At 36.4% G+C, this 16,923-nt stretch overlaps 3 protein-coding genes across 4 annotated transcripts in view; 1 reads left to right on the plus strand and 2 right to left on the minus strand.

The window, feature by feature from the left end:
* Positions 1-10,814, minus strand: part of LOC145933273 (uncharacterized) — a 47,757-nt gene extending 36,943 nt beyond the window's left edge. For both annotated transcript variants that reach the window (XM_083032833.1, XM_083032831.1), the window contains exons 1-2: positions 10,686-10,814; positions 10,198-10,320 (exon numbers count right to left, since the gene is read on the minus strand). In XM_083032833.1, coding sequence (XP_082888959.1) covers positions 10,198-10,210 — 13 coding nt within the window. In that variant the 5' untranslated portion in view covers positions 10,211-10,320; positions 10,686-10,814. The remainder of the gene's footprint in view (positions 1-10,197; positions 10,321-10,685) is intronic.
* A 98-nt stretch (positions 10,815-10,912) lies between these two features.
* On the plus strand, positions 10,913-13,712 carry LOC145933274 (alpha/beta-tubulin-N-acetyltransferase 9). Its single transcript, XM_083032834.1, has 9 exons — positions 10,913-11,145; positions 11,320-11,429; positions 11,496-11,552; positions 11,615-11,755; positions 11,832-11,926; positions 12,813-13,000; positions 13,087-13,199; positions 13,366-13,436; positions 13,495-13,712. Exons 1-9 carry the CDS (start codon positions 11,069-11,071, stop codon positions 13,651-13,653), a joined length of 1,011 nt encoding a protein of 336 aa, XP_082888960.1. The 5' UTR covers positions 10,913-11,068; the 3' UTR covers positions 13,654-13,712.
* A 115-nt stretch (positions 13,713-13,827) lies between these two features.
* LOC145933271 (arf-GAP with dual PH domain-containing protein 1) lies at positions 13,828-16,667 on the minus strand. The gene is made up of 6 exons (XM_083032827.1): positions 16,517-16,667; positions 15,855-16,080; positions 15,472-15,670; positions 15,036-15,395; positions 14,731-14,953; positions 13,828-14,655 (listed from the first exon to the last, which is right to left on the minus strand). Exons 1-6 carry the CDS (start codon positions 16,596-16,598, stop codon positions 14,588-14,590), a joined length of 1,158 nt encoding a protein of 385 aa, XP_082888953.1. The 5' UTR covers positions 16,599-16,667; the 3' UTR covers positions 13,828-14,587.
* Between the last annotated feature and the right edge of the window lie 256 nt (positions 16,668-16,923).

The raw sequence follows: 16,923 nt of genomic DNA on the forward strand, positions 1-16,923 counted from the left end.
TCTTCGTCTTATGTGCTCGATTTTAGAGAACGAAAACGGAGCCTTTCTTTCTCTCTTTCTCCCTCTTTTTCTCTCTCTGTCGCCGCCGAGGAAATCTCGCTGTCAAATTGCCAGGAGTCACCGATTTTCGACGCCCGGCAGTCTATTTATAAATGTCGTTCAGACAAACACACGCTCCGAACGTTACTTGGCGCACGTCGATTGTCATCGGCATGAACAATGTAACGCGCCGATATCACTGATTAAATGAATTTTGCAATCTAAGTTCTCTACGAGAGAGTGGAAGCTCTGCCAGAACGTGGCGCCTATCATCTTCGGAGACCCGAAAATCGCGGACGATAGTTAGCATTTGTTCGCGGCAAATAAACGTGCTGTTGCAACGATATGATACTCTTACTCAGATAACGGTGAAATGAATAGTTTGTCTTGGCAAACCTACACTCGTTAATTTACGAATTCTACTTTGCATTTTCGAAACGTTGCATCGAGAGACCGAAATCGATAGCGATGATTGATATTAAATTTATGTTTCAGATTTTTGAAAATTAAGAATCGCAAGTGTGTTGTCGAAAATATATCTGTTTCATAAATTGTACACAGAGAGAATTTTCTCTTAGAATTTACTCTGAAAATCATGGTATAATCGTGGGACAATATGATATGGAAAGAATTGTATGAGAATTTCTCTGATTAATATTTATCACAATAAAATATAAAACACTGATTATTTGATTACTTTTACTAAACTGCATAGTAAAATTGATCAAACATATTTTATATTTTATTGTAATAGGTATTATTATTTTTATTGTGATAAATATTAATCAGAGAAATTCTCATAAAATTCTTTCCATACCATATTGTCCTATGATTACCATGATTTTCAGGGTAAATTCTAAGAGAAAATTCTCTCTGTGTAAAAATTTCATTTTTCATGACAGGTAATAGGAGGTAGAAAAATGACATTTGAACAAAAGATTAGTCTTTTCAATTATTAAATTAATAAATCGAAATATCTTCACTAGACACCCTCTTTTGGGCTGGATATAACTTTTATTTTATATGCTTTTATATCAAAGACCTAAGAGCTTTGACGGAAAAAAAGAATACGTAGATATTCGATAAAGAGGATAAAAAGTAAATATGTATACATCGCGTCAGAGATAACCCGCACGACCCTCCTTAACGTCGAGGAGCAAGAGGCTTTCATAATATTTCGTAATCTAAGGAGGGAAACGACTTCTACGACAGGATATATGTCATCTACATTTTCTCGTTGATAATCAAAAAGGGTTTTTTTTCCGAATATCGCTGATCATTATCGTAACAAATTACCGAAATATACCGTGTTTATCACAAACGAATATCTGTGTCCTCTTTCGAATAACTAACAAATTCGAACAACTTTCAAATAACTAGAGAAACTTCTACGTCAAACGCGCATCGACGATGAAGAAGACGCGGGGAGAGCGCGAGAGATCGCGAATATCTCTCCGCGACGCCGGTAAATTCCGGGATCTAAATTTAATGACATACAACGCACACGTATATATACGGAAAAAGAAAGAGAGAGAGAGAAAGGAAGAAGTTGGAGGAATCGAAGCGCAAGCGCGAGACGTAAGCACTAAAAGCCAGAATACGCTCTCTGTCTATGTCTCATAATAAGTGTTCCACATGACGAAGCCGGAAAGGACCCTCGCTCTCTCTAATGTCGCGTCGCGACTGAGTGCCGGTATTTTTAATATCGTTCTCCTATGTTTAGACCGACGAATGGAACGTCAGTCGTCATCGTCGTCGTCTTTTCTTCTTCGTCGCTAACGACGATGAGACGGTCAGAAAACGTCAGGTGTCAGTTAGCTGCTCGCATGCCGAAGCAACGTCCCGCTTTTGTATTCCACATCCGGATACTTTTTATTTCTCATTTTCATCATTATTTTTCCTTCTTTTTTCCCCCATAATTGTTTTCTACGAGAAAGGAAAAGAGCGGATTCTTTTTAAACCTATCCGACTTCGAAAAAAAACTTCTTAGCTATCTATCAAAGAAACGTCAAGCTAAACATTCCTCGTAGGTCAACGAGCAGACAATTTTAGCTGCGAACTCTAAGCCGCTGCTTGGACACTTTAGATGCGTATCCGTTTTAGCAAAATTTTCAGCTTTTTTGACGCCCACACTGAGAGAATTTTCTCTTAGAATTTACCTGAAAATCATTGTAATCGTGGGACAATATGATATGGAAAGAATTTTATGAGAATTTCTCTGATTAATATTTATCACAATAAAAATAATATCTATCACAATAAAATATAAAATATGTTTAATTAATTTTACTAAACTGCATAGTAAAATTAATAAAACATATTTTATATTTTATTGTGATAAATATTAATCAGAGAAATTCTCATAAAATTCTTTCCATGTCATATTGTTCCACAATTACCATGATTTTCAGGGTAAATTCTAAGAGAAAATTCTCTCTGTGCATAAAATCATTGAGGGCCGGTTGTTCCAACTTCTTGGTAAGTTTTACCCGACAGGTGGCATATCTTCGTCTCTTTTCAAATAAGTTTTAAAACAAGTGTGCAAATTGGAAACTTGCACATTGCTTCCTCACCATTCTATTTCGCTCATTAATCTTTCTCTATGAGCAAGCTAGTTTTTCAATTTTGGCTTCCTCATAGAGGAAGCTTAATGAGCGAAATAGAATGGTGAGGAAGCAATGTGCAAGTTTCCAATTTGCACACTTGTTTCATATAAAATAACATTTTTTGTCACGTATATATATATGTGTATGTATGTATGTACTTCCTTTTGTATGTTCCTTTCGTATGATTCTTTCGTAAAATTTTCATTTTTTGAAAAATTTAAAATTTCATAAAAAATAAATCCCTTTACCGATTTTCGTCAAATTCAATACCAACCAACCTTTAATGATAATCTATTCATGTAAAAAAATTTAAACCGATATCTCAAAATTTACGGAAATTAGAGCACTCACGCCCTTTTTTTAAAAAATTCAAAATTTTATAAAAAAAGAACCACTTAGCCGATTCAAGCCAAATTCAATACCAACCAACCTTTAATGATAATCTATTTGTATAAAAAAATTTAACCCGATATCTCAAAATTTACGGAAGTTAGAGAAATCACGCCATTTTTAAAAAAAATTAAAATTGGATTAAAATCTAAAACACTTTATGAATTTTTCTAAAAATTACAGTAAATAAAAGTGTACTACTTTACTTGTATGCAAAATTAAAGCGCTGTAGCTCAAGCAGTTCTTGAGTTATGGACGTTTGAAAAATCCGTAGATGGATACATACATACATACATACAGACATTTTGTAAAAATGTGATTTTTGGATGTTTTGGAACATTCTAAACACATTGGCATAGAAATCCGAAAAAAAAATTTTTTCACGAAAACAAAGCTTCCTCTATAAGGAAGCAAAAGAGACGAAGATATGCTACCTGTCGGGTAAATCTTACCAAGAGGTTGGAACAATCGGCCCTGAGAGATGAGACAACGATATTGCATTTGACGGACATCCGAAATATGCTGTTAAACGCTCGTAAATGAAAGTTTACATATCGCGATTGATTATTAATTATCTCGAGAAAGCTTCTTGGTTTAAAATTTTTGAGCATTTAAAATTAAGCGATAAATAATATCCTTCTTTTTCATTTAAGACAGTAAAAAAGTTCTTTAATATTAGAATCACAGAATTAGTTCTTCTTTTTTATATATTACTCCATCATTTTATTCTTTGATTAGTATATTCCCGAAAATTAGTTTGCAAAAAACACTTCACTACACTTCTATATCTTTACATTATTATTAATAATACTCGACATTTTATTTGTATTGCAGTAATTTAAATAATTATATATACATGTAAATAATTAAATTTTTAAATCATTAAAAAAATAATCTACCAAAATCTGTTAAAATTAAAATTAGGAAGAAAGAGAGAGAGAGGGAGAGAGAAAGCTTCTATCAAATCGTTCCGCGTGATTAAACCAAGATGTTAATAAATCAGATACGGAAGTTATCCGAGCGTTTAGTCGATATCGAGCAGAGAGAGCGCAATTCGCATCGCATATTGAAATGGATTAACTTACTTATCGATTCGATTCGATTAGAGGACACAGAGAGCGCAAGTGCGAGCATAAATCAGCGTTAATCGATCGGCTATGCGGAAGTGAAATCTATCTTAACAAATTCTAGACCGGTCTGTGTATGTGCCAAGACTTGCAGCTCTGCGTATAATCCAACATGTGTGCATATAAATCACGCCTTCTGGAATCTCTCGCCATTGAAAAGAATTGAAAGTATGAATGGCAAAAAAAAAGGAAAAAAAAACGATACATTTTTCAATAATTTTTTCGCCAATTTTATTCATCTCTCTTCTACGCTTTAATATATCTTTGATTTTCGACAAATATTGAAGACAGCAAAAATAAAAACTAAAAAAAATACATCAGCATTTTTAAATATATAATTTTTTTACTTTGGCTCCTAAATAAACATTTTACAAAAATGTTTCAAGTTAATTATTATACACAAATATATATATATATATACTAATATTGTATTATTATTATATATTATTTCTATATTTTTATATAGAAAATAATTTTATCCAATATTGAGCGATGAAATAAAATTGAGTTTACAGAGACATTTGACACGCGCAATTAATATAGTTGCGATAAGGAATGCGATTCCATAAGCAGAATTATTCACAATTAATATAAATCTATGTATATTTAGATAAATGCGATAACAGCTGATTCCGCGGTCTCCGGCGATACTATCTACGAAGTAGCGAGGAGAGATCAGTGAGGCGATTACAGTGGGAGGACAAAACGAGTCGTGCTACCGATCGCTGATGGATAATCGGATAAACATCTAGTGTCACGCAGTTGTCGCGAAGACGTTATATATACCGCGCTCGTTTTATCGCCGCTCATTAACGCCGAGTTACACGTCTTATTCTCGGTCTCACCTTCTGGTGATAAGCGGCAGTGAAGTAACCAACCGCGTAACTTTGACAGAAACGTCACCCGAGTTCGAGAAGTTTGCACACTCGGACGTGAAAAATTGATCGCGTCGTCGCCTAAATAAAGAATCGTTGTTTCGTCTTTTTTTTTTCTATTTTCTTTCCATCGTCGAAATAAAGAACTTCTCACCCGAGAAGTCGAGTGAATTTTAAAAAGTGGTATTTTAAATTATAATACCGCGGGAGAGAGAGAGAGGCAATTTAGATTCGTCGCTGATAACATCGTGACCATTTTTGTGCATACACAATCGCGATCCGAGAGAGAAAGAGAAAGAGAGAAAAGCCGAACAGAATACACACACCTATGAATCAAACTATCCAACTGCAGCGATTCTAATCGCGCCGTCAAAGAGTCACCATCGATCGTTCCTTTCGAAACGTCTCACCCGTCGCTATTAAGAGGTCGGACTGGGGAACAACCGGGGTATAAATAGACGAAATGCAAGATTTCAGGGGTCAGCGGCAGGATGCAACTGCCGCCTTAATTCGTTGGCGCGATCCGCCTGTTCGATATATCCGCTATGGTATATGCATATGCATATGAGATGGGGGAGGGTGTGAGAGGGCAGGGGACGAAAAGGTGAAATACGCAGGAGGAGAAGAAGAAAAGATGTGAATTCGTCGTCGTCGCGATTTTCTGCAACCGGCTATTTGCGCCAATATCATTTCCTACGCTTTTTTTACCTCTATCGAACTTTCTTGTATATAAATTCTTTATAGTCACATTATTTCTTTAGTAGGAGCGTCCTGTAAGAACAGCCCTGGAGGGCAAAGGTCACGGTCGCGTAAATGAAATATCTTCAACAAGGTTTCGCATTGTATTTATATATAAGCAACAACTATATAAATAAAAACTATATATAAATAAAAACTATATAAATAGAAACTATATAAATAAAAAATATATATTTTAATGAATAAATATTAGCTGACTAATTAATTTTTATTTTAATAAATTAACTGTATAACATCATATTGAAAGAGAAATCGTCTCAGTCCAGCTATTTGTTTACTGTCATCCGGAAGAATAAAGAGACTGCTTGATAATTTTTTTCTAAATATTTTCAAGATATATATAAAAAAATTTTCCAACAAATAAGACGAAACCAAGTGTTTGATCTCTATCGAAAGCTAATACGGTCGTTCTAGCATTCTAGATATCTAGATATATCTTCCTGTAAAGGACTACACAGATTGTATATATATTTTGAAATAAATTATTTTACAAATTTTACAAAAAGTGACACAAGTATCTTTAATAAACGTGTCACACAAGTATCTTTAATAAACCTGTCCATCGACTTATCCTAGATTCATGTATCATTGCACGTTTTCCATACGCAAACGACGTTGACTCCTAATGACCCGATGACAATAGTTGTCACGGTATTCCGCCGCCATTCATTGAGAAACTGCTCATTAGCGGTCGACACGCCTATATGTGTGACGTGATAAAAAAAAAGCCTAATGAATTAATACATTAATAGTTCATTGTAACGATGGTTGCCCAGTCTCTTCATCAAAGAAACTGATGTAAAACGAGCTTAAATATTATTTTAAAAAATCACGCTTTCGGCCACTTTTAAACTTACTCGTACAAACATTTATTCCATTGACCACAATGTGCATTGTACTATATTTGCTATTATAAAGGAAATAATAATATCAAATATTCATTGTGTTTTAAAACTCTATAATGGGTCCCAAAATATATAATCATGATTATAAACTCGCGCATTCACAATGATATTTTCGCAATAATACAGATAGAAATTATATACATATTTTTAAATATCTCTGCCTTTATATCATTTATATGTTTCATTCTAAAGATATATTAAAATTTTAATAAATATATAATAAATTCAATTTATATATATAAAGTGTATTTAAAAAATAAATATTAACTGATTAATTTTTTTTAAATAAATTATAACACCATATTATATTGAAAGAGATGGGCAACCATCGTTTCAATCAACTATTTGTTTACCGTCATTCGGAAGAATGAAGAGATCGACTTGATAAATTTGTTTCTAAATAATTTCCAGGTATGTGTCTTATCGCGCTCCTACAGATCGCAATTGGCGGGGATGAAGTTTATAAACTTTCGTCTGTTCATCACGCCGCTGTTTCGCGCGGTGCAGACTCGTCGAGAGGACGTAAGAGAGAGGAGATACGGGAACAGAACGCGGCCAAGAAGTGCGACCTCATCGTAAAGCGTTATGTAACACCGATAGCGCCACTCGTACCCCGTGCTCCTGACAGCTCGGACTTATTACGAGCCGCGTCTTATCGCGTCGCCGCGTCGCGCCAGAGGATTCATATATACGTCGTTCAAGGTTCGCGACGACCCGGGACAACCGGGCACGGCGGAGAGATCCATGGGAAGTCATTCGGCGAGAAAGATATCGAAAAGTTGACAAATGTCGCGAAATGTCATGAAAGGCAGAGGAACGAGTCGGGCGCGAGCGAAAATCAGGAGACGCGAACCAGAGAGATAAAGTCGGTTTCTTTTTTTTTTCTTCTTCCTCTTCTTTTTTTTCCCCCCGATAACAATTATTATTGCGCGTTACGCAATTCTTCCGCCGCCTTATTCCTCTCTCGGCAGTAGCATTCGTGCTACTGGCCAATGACCAGGGGCTAGATAACGCGCATACGTGCGACCCACTTACGGACTTGCTAATCTTGGACTATAACTCGAACTAGATTCCTCCGAGTTACCGTCCTTCTTCTCCTTCTGCTCCTTCTCCCCTTCTATTTTTTCTTCCCTTCTTCTCCTCCTTTTACGATGATTTTGCACTACATCTTATTACGCGCGCGCGTTTATTTCTCCCCCTTCGATTTCATTTCGTAAAATAATTGCAGAAATTTCTTAAAAATTTCTTAAAAATTTCTCGACGAAATGACATCTCGAAGAGATAAAAAGAAATGTGAATATCTCTTCGTAAAATGCATTATTTTAATTATACTTGAAATATTTCGAAAAACAAGGCTTTGACACTGAAAAATATATTGTAAGACTTTGACATTTGAAAATATTTGCATGTTAATATATTTCGATAAGCAACGTGAATGTTTTGTAAAAATTGTGCTACACGATTACCTGAACATTTTTTTAGAAAATCTAACAATAGTTTCAAGACGAACCTAATCCTAATCGAATAAAGGGTGAGAAAATTAATTCGCGAATAAATCACATAATCTAAGGAATAGTCGTTTCTCCTTCTCTTCGTGTAATATACTCGAATAATACATACTTAACTCATTTTAAATACGAAAATTATAAAGAGGCGCAGTTGAAACCGCGGATAGATTTATCGCGTCATATCGAGACAGTTAAATTTGTTAAAATTTCTGGAAGATATTCTTCCGACTCTGTGTGTCTACGTAACGGAAAATAAATTCAATAAAGATAGAGAGAGAGAGAGACGCTTGGCTCTCGACATGAATAGAATCAGATATAAAAGACAAACATGAAACGAATACGTAAGTGAAGACGATCCAATTGCATTGTGATGGTAATTTATCCCGATGTTAATAGTTATATCATCTATGCATTCTGTAGAAAAATCAAGATGTTTTTCCTTCTGCGATAACATTTAAATGAATAATTCTTTGATAATCGAGTACAAGTTTTTGAAAATTTTTTTTAAAATCCTTTTTTACAAAAGCTATCAATTACAATGTGTGTGAAAATTGTCACTTCTAAATTCTTATGAGTACTTATAATTTATTATGAGATTATAATTTGGAGGAATAAAATCGGAGAAAATATCACTTTTGTGATAAATTTTTAATGTATTCAATTTAACAATAATAGATAAAGAGAGGGAGAGAGTTGCGTTTAATTCAAATATATATTTATTATAAAAGTCTCAGAAAATAAAAATCTTATTAAAATAAATGACCAGATTAATAAAAAAATATCTGTCAAACTATTTATGATCTCTATTCAGGCTGAAAATGACCAACAAAAAAAAGACAAATAGTTTTCTATCAAAATGACACGTATGTCGAAACATGCCTCCCGTTTAGGGAAACATTATTCACACTGACAGATGTCAGTATCAAAAATCCAGTGGCTAAAAGTGCAAATCGTTATTTTTATTTTTCAGGTGAAAATGGATCCTTAACCCTAAAAGAGTTTACTTGCAAATATTTGATTTTGCACATTTCATGCACAAATTTTAATTTACCTCACACACGTGAACGTATATATATGTATTCTTAAATCTAAAAAAAAAATATGAAATCTATATTTGTTACATTTCTCTCTGAGGAAACGAACTGTCAATAGGATAAGACATCGTATCCTTGCTTGTAACAAAAATTGTGATACTATGCAAAAAACGAAACATGCGAAACTGCGAATACGTAATGTATATATCTTTCGCTTAACGGAATGCGCGCGCTAAACAAAAGGAAAAAAAAAAACGAAAGAATTAGCCTCGTCTACGAAAATATCGACGACGCTTTTTCTTCGCCACATTGGCCGAGTGAAAAAAGGAACGAAAGAAGAACTGACAGACACACACACACATACATGCGAGTTATTCGAGCTAGGACAAGCCATTTTGCTTTTTTCAAGGCGTTTATAAACACGTGCTTTCCGCGCATCGCGCGAAATTACATCTGCCACCGTCGATGACGTTTCGATCGAGGGGAAGGTGTCTCTTTCGGGGAGTGTAGAAAAACGAGACGCGGAGATCCGCGGACGAGGAAGGCGAGCGAGAGAGGCGAAATATCTCTCCGAACGTCGAGAGAGAGAGAGAGAGGGCCGCGTGACAAAAAGACTCCGACTCGAATTTGACAGCGAAGTATGTATGTACGTATAATGTGTGCCCGATTCCTTGCGGCGAGCCGGGTAAGCCCCGTAGACGCCAAGCCGGGTCGGTCCGGCCGTAGTAGCGTAGGAAACCCGCGCGGAGCGCCTCTCCTTCAAGACACCACGTGCCTCTGGTGCATGCCATGATGGCATTGGCTAGTTCGGCGCGGTGGCGTCTCATGACAGAGGCTACGGAGTTACGCCAATACATGTGCTCGGAACCGCGCGATGGCCGGTGCGTGCTTGCATGTGCGCGCGTATATGTTATAATATATTTTAAAAAATTGTCTCTCTGGACGTAGACTCACCGATACGATCCATTATGCTTGCCGGGAGAATCAGGTCCAAAATTGTAGCACGGTCGGCCGTTGTTTACGATCGTCGGACAGATGGAGGAAGAGGGAGAGAGAGAGAGAGACAGAGAGAGCGAGCTGTCAAAGAAAATTTTATCGGTCAAAAGTCAAGGAATGTCCGTAGGTTGCCGAGCCGCTACGTCGTCGTGTCATCGTCTCGTCTGCGAGACGACTCCGAAAAGTCCAGGTGCTTGGACGAGAAAAAATTGGCACGTGCGTTTCGAAAACGTGCGAATATTCCCTCGCGTCAAATACTCGATGTCACGACGCATCCGTGCGGCGTGGTTGCCTCTGCGCGCTCTTTTCTTCTCCCGCGTCTTCTTTCGCGCGGCAACGAGGAGGAAGAGGAGGAGAACGACGAGGACGACGACGACGACGACGCGACGCGGCTGAGGCAACGGCTGGCAAAATATATAAAGTAATGCACACGCGACAACACTCACCGGCGTTTAATAAAGTTTCCTCCTCCGCGATCCGTGTCCCACGATTTCTTGCACCGATGATGCGTCGTTGTCGGTCGCGCGCGTCTCTCGCCGCCTGACAGATAAACACATCCCGATTGACAGTTAACTGGCGACAGTAGCGCAGGTGCGCTTCATTCGGCGTGGCGGCAAGCTTAACAAATGGCTCGCGTCGCCATCGCAGCGCCGCCAGTCGTTGACAGAGAGTATGACAATCCACTTCCGGTACACTCATCCCGATAAAACAGCGTACTCGACTGTCAAAAATATAACCTCTCTTCTTGAACTCTTCTTCTATAAAAATATAATTTTCTATTATAAGCACGTAAATAAATTTATTTCTATTTACTTTTATCGATAAAATCATGAGGAAGAATATAGATACTCGTATCAATGGGACAAATGTCATTCTGGTGCCGTATCAAGAGAAGCATGTCACAAAGTTTGTATCGTCATCACACATCACTTTCTTTTCTTCTTTAAACATGTTTTATAATGTTATATATGTATTATATAAAATTATATTTTATATTATATATTATACAAAATTATATTTAATATAAATTTTTATTCTACACGTCAAGTTCGTTGATGATTTATGCGAAATTTATTTTAGGTATCACGAGTGGATGAAGAATCCGACGCTGCAATATTTGACTGGCTCCGAACCGTTAACGTTGGAAGAGGAGTTCGAGATGCAGAAACAATGGCTCGAGGACGAAGATAGTAATTATTCGTTAGTTTCGTGTCAACGTTGTCCATTATGTACCAAGTAACTATAGGCTGTTGCAGAATGTACCTTCATTATTCTGGATAAATGCGTCTTCTTGTCCACTGGAAGTGAAACAGGTATGTCGATGTCAGGCTGCGCCATGGTTACAACGTGTTCTTCTTAGAATAATCCGTTTCAGATGCCATGATAGGAGACACGAATTTGTTCTTCAACGATTCGCAAGAACCACACATTGCTGAAATAGAGATTATGATAGCTGATGAGGCAAGTCGAGGCAAAAAGAGAGGCTGGGAGTCTGTTATTCTTATGATGGGTTATGGTAATTTAGATACAATAGTAATGATATACTAGTTTCAATATTCTTTTCTTTATACTAATATATTACTTTGCAACAGGCTTTGAAACATTGAATATTACTAAATTTCGCGCCAAAATTAAATCGGACAATATAATGAGCATCAAGATGTTTGAGAAGCTCGGTTTTCAAGAAGTAAGTTGAATGGAAATTCTTAATTGCTTTTAAATTAATAATTATATTAAATATTTCATTACTATATAAATAAAATGTATAATTTAGGTAGAAAGAAGCGAAATTTTTCTGGAAATCACTCTTGAAAAGGAAGCATCCTCTGACTGGATGAGCTGGTTACATTCTGAATTGCAATCTGTTATATCTAATTCACATTGACCTGCTGTTCAAATTGTGACTATTGTTGCACTATATTTAATTAAAATTTTAGAACTATAGAAATTAATTACTAATCTATATATATTTGTAATTGTACAACTTTATTATATATATATATATATATGTTGATAAAAAAATGTTTGATAATATAAAATACTCTCAATGTACGTCTTTGTTTCTTTCTACAATATATAATAGCGATTCGGTAGAACCACTGGGATGTTGATACAACGTAATTAGACGTAGTTGAGTCGTGATTGAACATGATTGAATTTAAATGGTTATGACCAGCTTCTACGCGCCAGTTTCAGCATCACTTTCAAAGTGATACCATCCATTCAAGCGAGTCAGTTACGACAGTATAGTAGTATCTATTGTATATTTATCTTACTTGATAACGCATCTCGAAAAGGTGAAACAAACAATAATACTTGTGATTAGCAAAATAAAAGTAGATATGTCGTTGACGAAAATTCTTCGAGTGACGAATAGTATTATGCAGAAGAGACCGTTGCTTTGCAACTCGGTGATATATGGTTCCTTCTTCACAAGCGCCGAGCTCATTCGACAGAGTTTCAGTAATATATCCAAGGTGAAATATATGTTTGGATTTTTTGTCCCGAGATAATATATGAATGCAGAGAAATTTTTTTTGCAACATATTCATGAGTGGATTGTAATTGTGTAGCCAATCGTCGAAGAGTCTAAAAATTCCGCGGATACCAAGAAACCGATATTAATACAGATACAAAGACTTTGTGAAACATTAAATCTCGTAGATGAAGATACTTCGATGCAATCGAATTATAATTGGCCCCAGTTGAAGAGATACGCAATCTATGGTTGCTTCTTGGCCGGACCGATATTATATAGATGGTATTCCGATCACTGAATGAATGTAAAGTGTCCATTTTTCACTTCTTAATGAATTCACGAATTAATACAGGTGTTATTAACGGCAGGTATAAATGGCTCGACACATTCTACAATGGAACATCCGTAAGGATTGTGCTAACAAAGCTCTTTGCGGATCAATTTATCTTCACACCACCGTTAATTATGTTCTTCTTTATCAGTTTGTATCTTCTTGTGTATTTTGCACAAAATTTAATACCAATATATATATATATATATATAAACAATACAAAAAATACAATATATATAAAGATAAATTAAATTTTGTGCATTTTATAATTTATATATATATATATAAATTATAATTGAATCCATAAATTTTTCAGGCATGAGTTTAATGGAAGCTAAGTCGGATATCCTTCGAGAATGCAAAATCAAGTTTCTACACACTTTTCAGGTTCGTTGCAAAAGTTGGGTCGCAAGTATTATATATAATTTTTGTTTTGTTCTTCCAGACTTCGTGCGGATTTTGGCTACCGGTACAACTTGTGAACTTCATGCTAGTTCCACCATCTTTACGAGTGACGTACGTCAGTATCGCTTCCTTCTGCTGGATCAATATTCTCTGTTACTTAAAGAACGTACCTGTCGCTGAATATGAGCAGACAGAGTAAAATACTAAGAATACGCATTATGTATCTGAAGAAGTAAATAATAAGATTTGTTAATGAGATTGGCATATTTATCAATTTTTTTTTACTCGATATTATGTTATTGCTGCTGTTCAATGAAATCATTGCAAGAAATATCAGAATAATATAATTTAATGCACAATTAGCATATGTAGACAATTTATTGTTTGGCATTCATTTCCAAAGATATTATTTACAGGAACACAGTGTGTTGCATTGGGACTGAGTATAGTTATTTTTCTTTGAAAAAATAATGAGAATGAAAAGTGCTAGGCCCTCAGAATTTATTATTTATGTACAGAGTGTATCATTGTCACTTGCGGCCTTATATCAATGAGAGATGATTTCAACAAACCAGCTTAAGAAATACAGATACAAAAAAAAGGAAAAGAAAATACTATGAGCATTGTTGGGTGACTTTGAAATATTTTCTATTATAAGCTAGCCTTGTCATTCAACAGATTGTTCTGTAATAGATTGAATTAAAGTTTTGGAAGAAAATTTCTTTCGTATTCTGAATGCTATCAGAGACAAGTATCACACGCAATATTATTGCTAAGTAAAAATGTTCATGTCGTTATGCTACTGTCTGCCTACTCAACGACACAAGCTTGGCTTTCAACACAAAAAAGTGTTATCGAGCAATTGGTGCTTGAAGTTTTATATATATATCCGCGTTTCATCAACTTCTTCTTCAAGAGCAGTCTTGTGTATGTCTCTATGCAAATTACATTACCGTGCGCAGATATACGAGTAAATACAGTCGACAGCAACAACACGAGTAAATAAAGCCCGGTGCTGTCGCTCGTGTCCTTGCGCGTGTGCTGAGTCATATATTTGTCTATTTCGATAATACGATTCGATTGTACGGATTATCGACGAACAATTAAGAAAGACGTCTAAGAGGAATCCAACCCTATCTTGTGGACGAAAATATATTGATACTTCCGCTGGCTGTGCGCTTTCTTACGAGTCGCGCCGCTACTATAAATAAAAATCCACACATATATATATGTATATATGCATGTGATTCTTTCACACGTGCTTAGATTTACTCACCGGTCGCGTCCTGTGGCGTTAATGGTTTATCGATCACTTTTTGGATCACATGTATCCACTGCGATCTGTCGTCGTCGCTTTGCGCAGAGAGCAGATAAGTCCTATCGGGTGTCTCGAGAGTAAACGAAAATCCTTGGTCTCTAGCACCCTGTGGTACACCGGACTTTACCGCGAAACCTTCCGAACTGTGTCCTAGGAAAATTTCACCCTTTGGATGTGCGTCCTTATAAGGTAAAGAAAAAGGAGTTAGCAATGCGTAGATCAATCGAGTAATATGAGAAATAAAATTGAACATATATACATACCATGGGATCATCATGATACATGAGTTTTCTGCCATCCAAGGTGAACCATCTTTTTTTATAAGCATCCGTATGTCTTGGGCCGGTTTTCCATAGGAAACCTTCACGTGGAAAATCTCTCGTGAGTTGTGACAGTAATTCGTTTTCACTTGCACCTGGATACGCCACCTGTAAGCGATGCAGCTTTGCGCATCTGATTGCAAGGTACCAATTTGTGATTACTTCCGGGTCCTCGTGATACACATAGATATGTCTCGTTGTACCATCTTTCATAAAGGACAGCTGAAGACTGTTTTGATTGCCAGTTTTAGGCGGTGCAAATGCCACGTTCAATTCTGATATCCTTAACACAGCTTTGGGATCCTTGAAATAAATAGCAAATTATGTTATCGACTTGTATATATTTTGATTCAAATTGCATCTATCTCACTTAAATCACCTTATTTTCTTTAACATGATACTTGAGTGTATCCTCCGCCTCGCAAAGTACAAATTTTCGAGGATGATAACGCGAATCTTCCTTTCCACGTTTCATTAAAAATCCTTCCATAAACCCTGACACATAGTGATTTTGTCTTTCGGGATGACAAAACTCTTCCCTCTCATATTTTGCTCGTATCCACTGTTCGACTAAAACTCTAATAATTTTTAACAATTAGTCTCTACTAACACAGACACTTTAACTTTAGATTTTTAGTAGAAACATACAATTTGATATGTTTAACTGTAATCTACCAGTTAGCCACGATAAGGCGAATAATAATATGTCGTCAGATAAACGAACTGAAACAGGAAAACCACAAGAAGCACTTGATAACTCACTGTGGGGCATCTGGGCTTGGTCTACGATAGCAAGAAGGTACGCGTTCCTCATAATGCAGTCTCGCCTGGGTATTACCCACTTCGCGTATCCTATTCACTTGGGAATCTTCCCACCTATCTAACTTTAAGTGCTTCACCTTCGATATATGTGCCCCCATGGATCTGTGTACGCCGGCACATCTTGTGCAAACAAATATACCTATGTTGTAAGACGCCCATTCTGGATCTGAAATATGTAGACAGTGCAATCAGTAAAAGACATAATAATAAGATTGTGACGTAAGATAAAAGAAGAAAGAAAAAAGATATCACATCCGTTCTCGGAAACCAAAAAGATTGCTATCGTTCTTACTGTAGGATGTTATTTATCGCGAGCGAGATTAAGATTCGCTCGATGTCGTAATTGCACTAATTGCACTAATTGCAAGACGCATTGAATTAATTCGAGGCGTTATTTCGCGAAATCAACCCACGAGCACAATTCTTTGCGCGATTACACGATCGTAATATCGAAATATCACGATAAAAACAAACACGTCTCTCGCAAGAGCGAATTGCGCGACGATGTTTCGTAGGTTATATCGAACGTACGCGAACTACGCGCGTCTCGCTCGTCCACGACGGCTGAGGTTAAATGGAACCTTCTTACGGAACGTACTCACTTTTGGCCCCACAGTCCGCGCACACGTTGTTCCCAGACTTTTTCAAGAGTTCCGCCAACAACTTCTCGTTCGTGTCCGCCATCTTAAAACATTGACATACGACACGACAATGCTCATACACCGTGGACGAACGCGGCTCCTCCTTTTTCCGATTCAGCCACAGATATATGTATACAGCGGCGACCATAGAATATGAAATACATAGACGGAGCATTAGCTGCCGATGTTGACAAAAAGGGGGGAGGATTGAATTGAGAAAGAAAACAATTTTTCGAGACATCTTTAAGCCCTGCGCACAATAGAGAAAATATTAGGAACAAATATTAAATATTAGGAATAAAAATTATTTTAAAATAATAAAATCGAAAAAACTGATATAAAAATACAAATTCGAGTTTAAAGGACTA

Source organism: Prenolepis imparis, unplaced genomic scaffold (assembly GCF_030444845.1).
Source record: "Prenolepis imparis isolate NDT839.2.m4 unplaced genomic scaffold, iyPreImpa1.0 SCAF_3, whole genome shotgun sequence".
Taxonomy (NCBI): Eukaryota; Metazoa; Arthropoda; class Insecta; order Hymenoptera; family Formicidae; genus Prenolepis; species Prenolepis imparis.

Coding starts and splice junctions, on each gene's coding strand:
- LOC145933271 (XM_083032827.1), bottom strand. CDS start 16,598: ATGGCGGACACGAACGAGAAGTTGTTGGCGGAACTCTTGAAAAAGTCT. Junction 15,671..15,854: donor CCAAGCCCAGATGCCCCACA/GTGAGTTATCAA, acceptor AAAAATTATTAG/AGTTTTAGTCGAACAGTGGA. Junction 14,656..14,730: donor AACGCCACAGGACGCGACCG/GTGAGTAAATCT, acceptor TTTTATTTATAG/TAGCGGCGCGACTCGTAAGA.
- LOC145933274 (XM_083032834.1), top strand. CDS start 11,069: ATGAGGAAGAATATAGATACTCGTATCAATGGGACAAATGTCATTCTG. Junction 13,200..13,365: donor AATTATGTTCTTCTTTATCA/GTTTGTATCTTC, acceptor TAAATTTTTCAG/GCATGAGTTTAATGGAAGCT. Junction 13,437..13,494: donor AGTTTCTACACACTTTTCAG/GTTCGTTGCAAA, acceptor TTGTTCTTCCAG/ACTTCGTGCGGATTTTGGCT.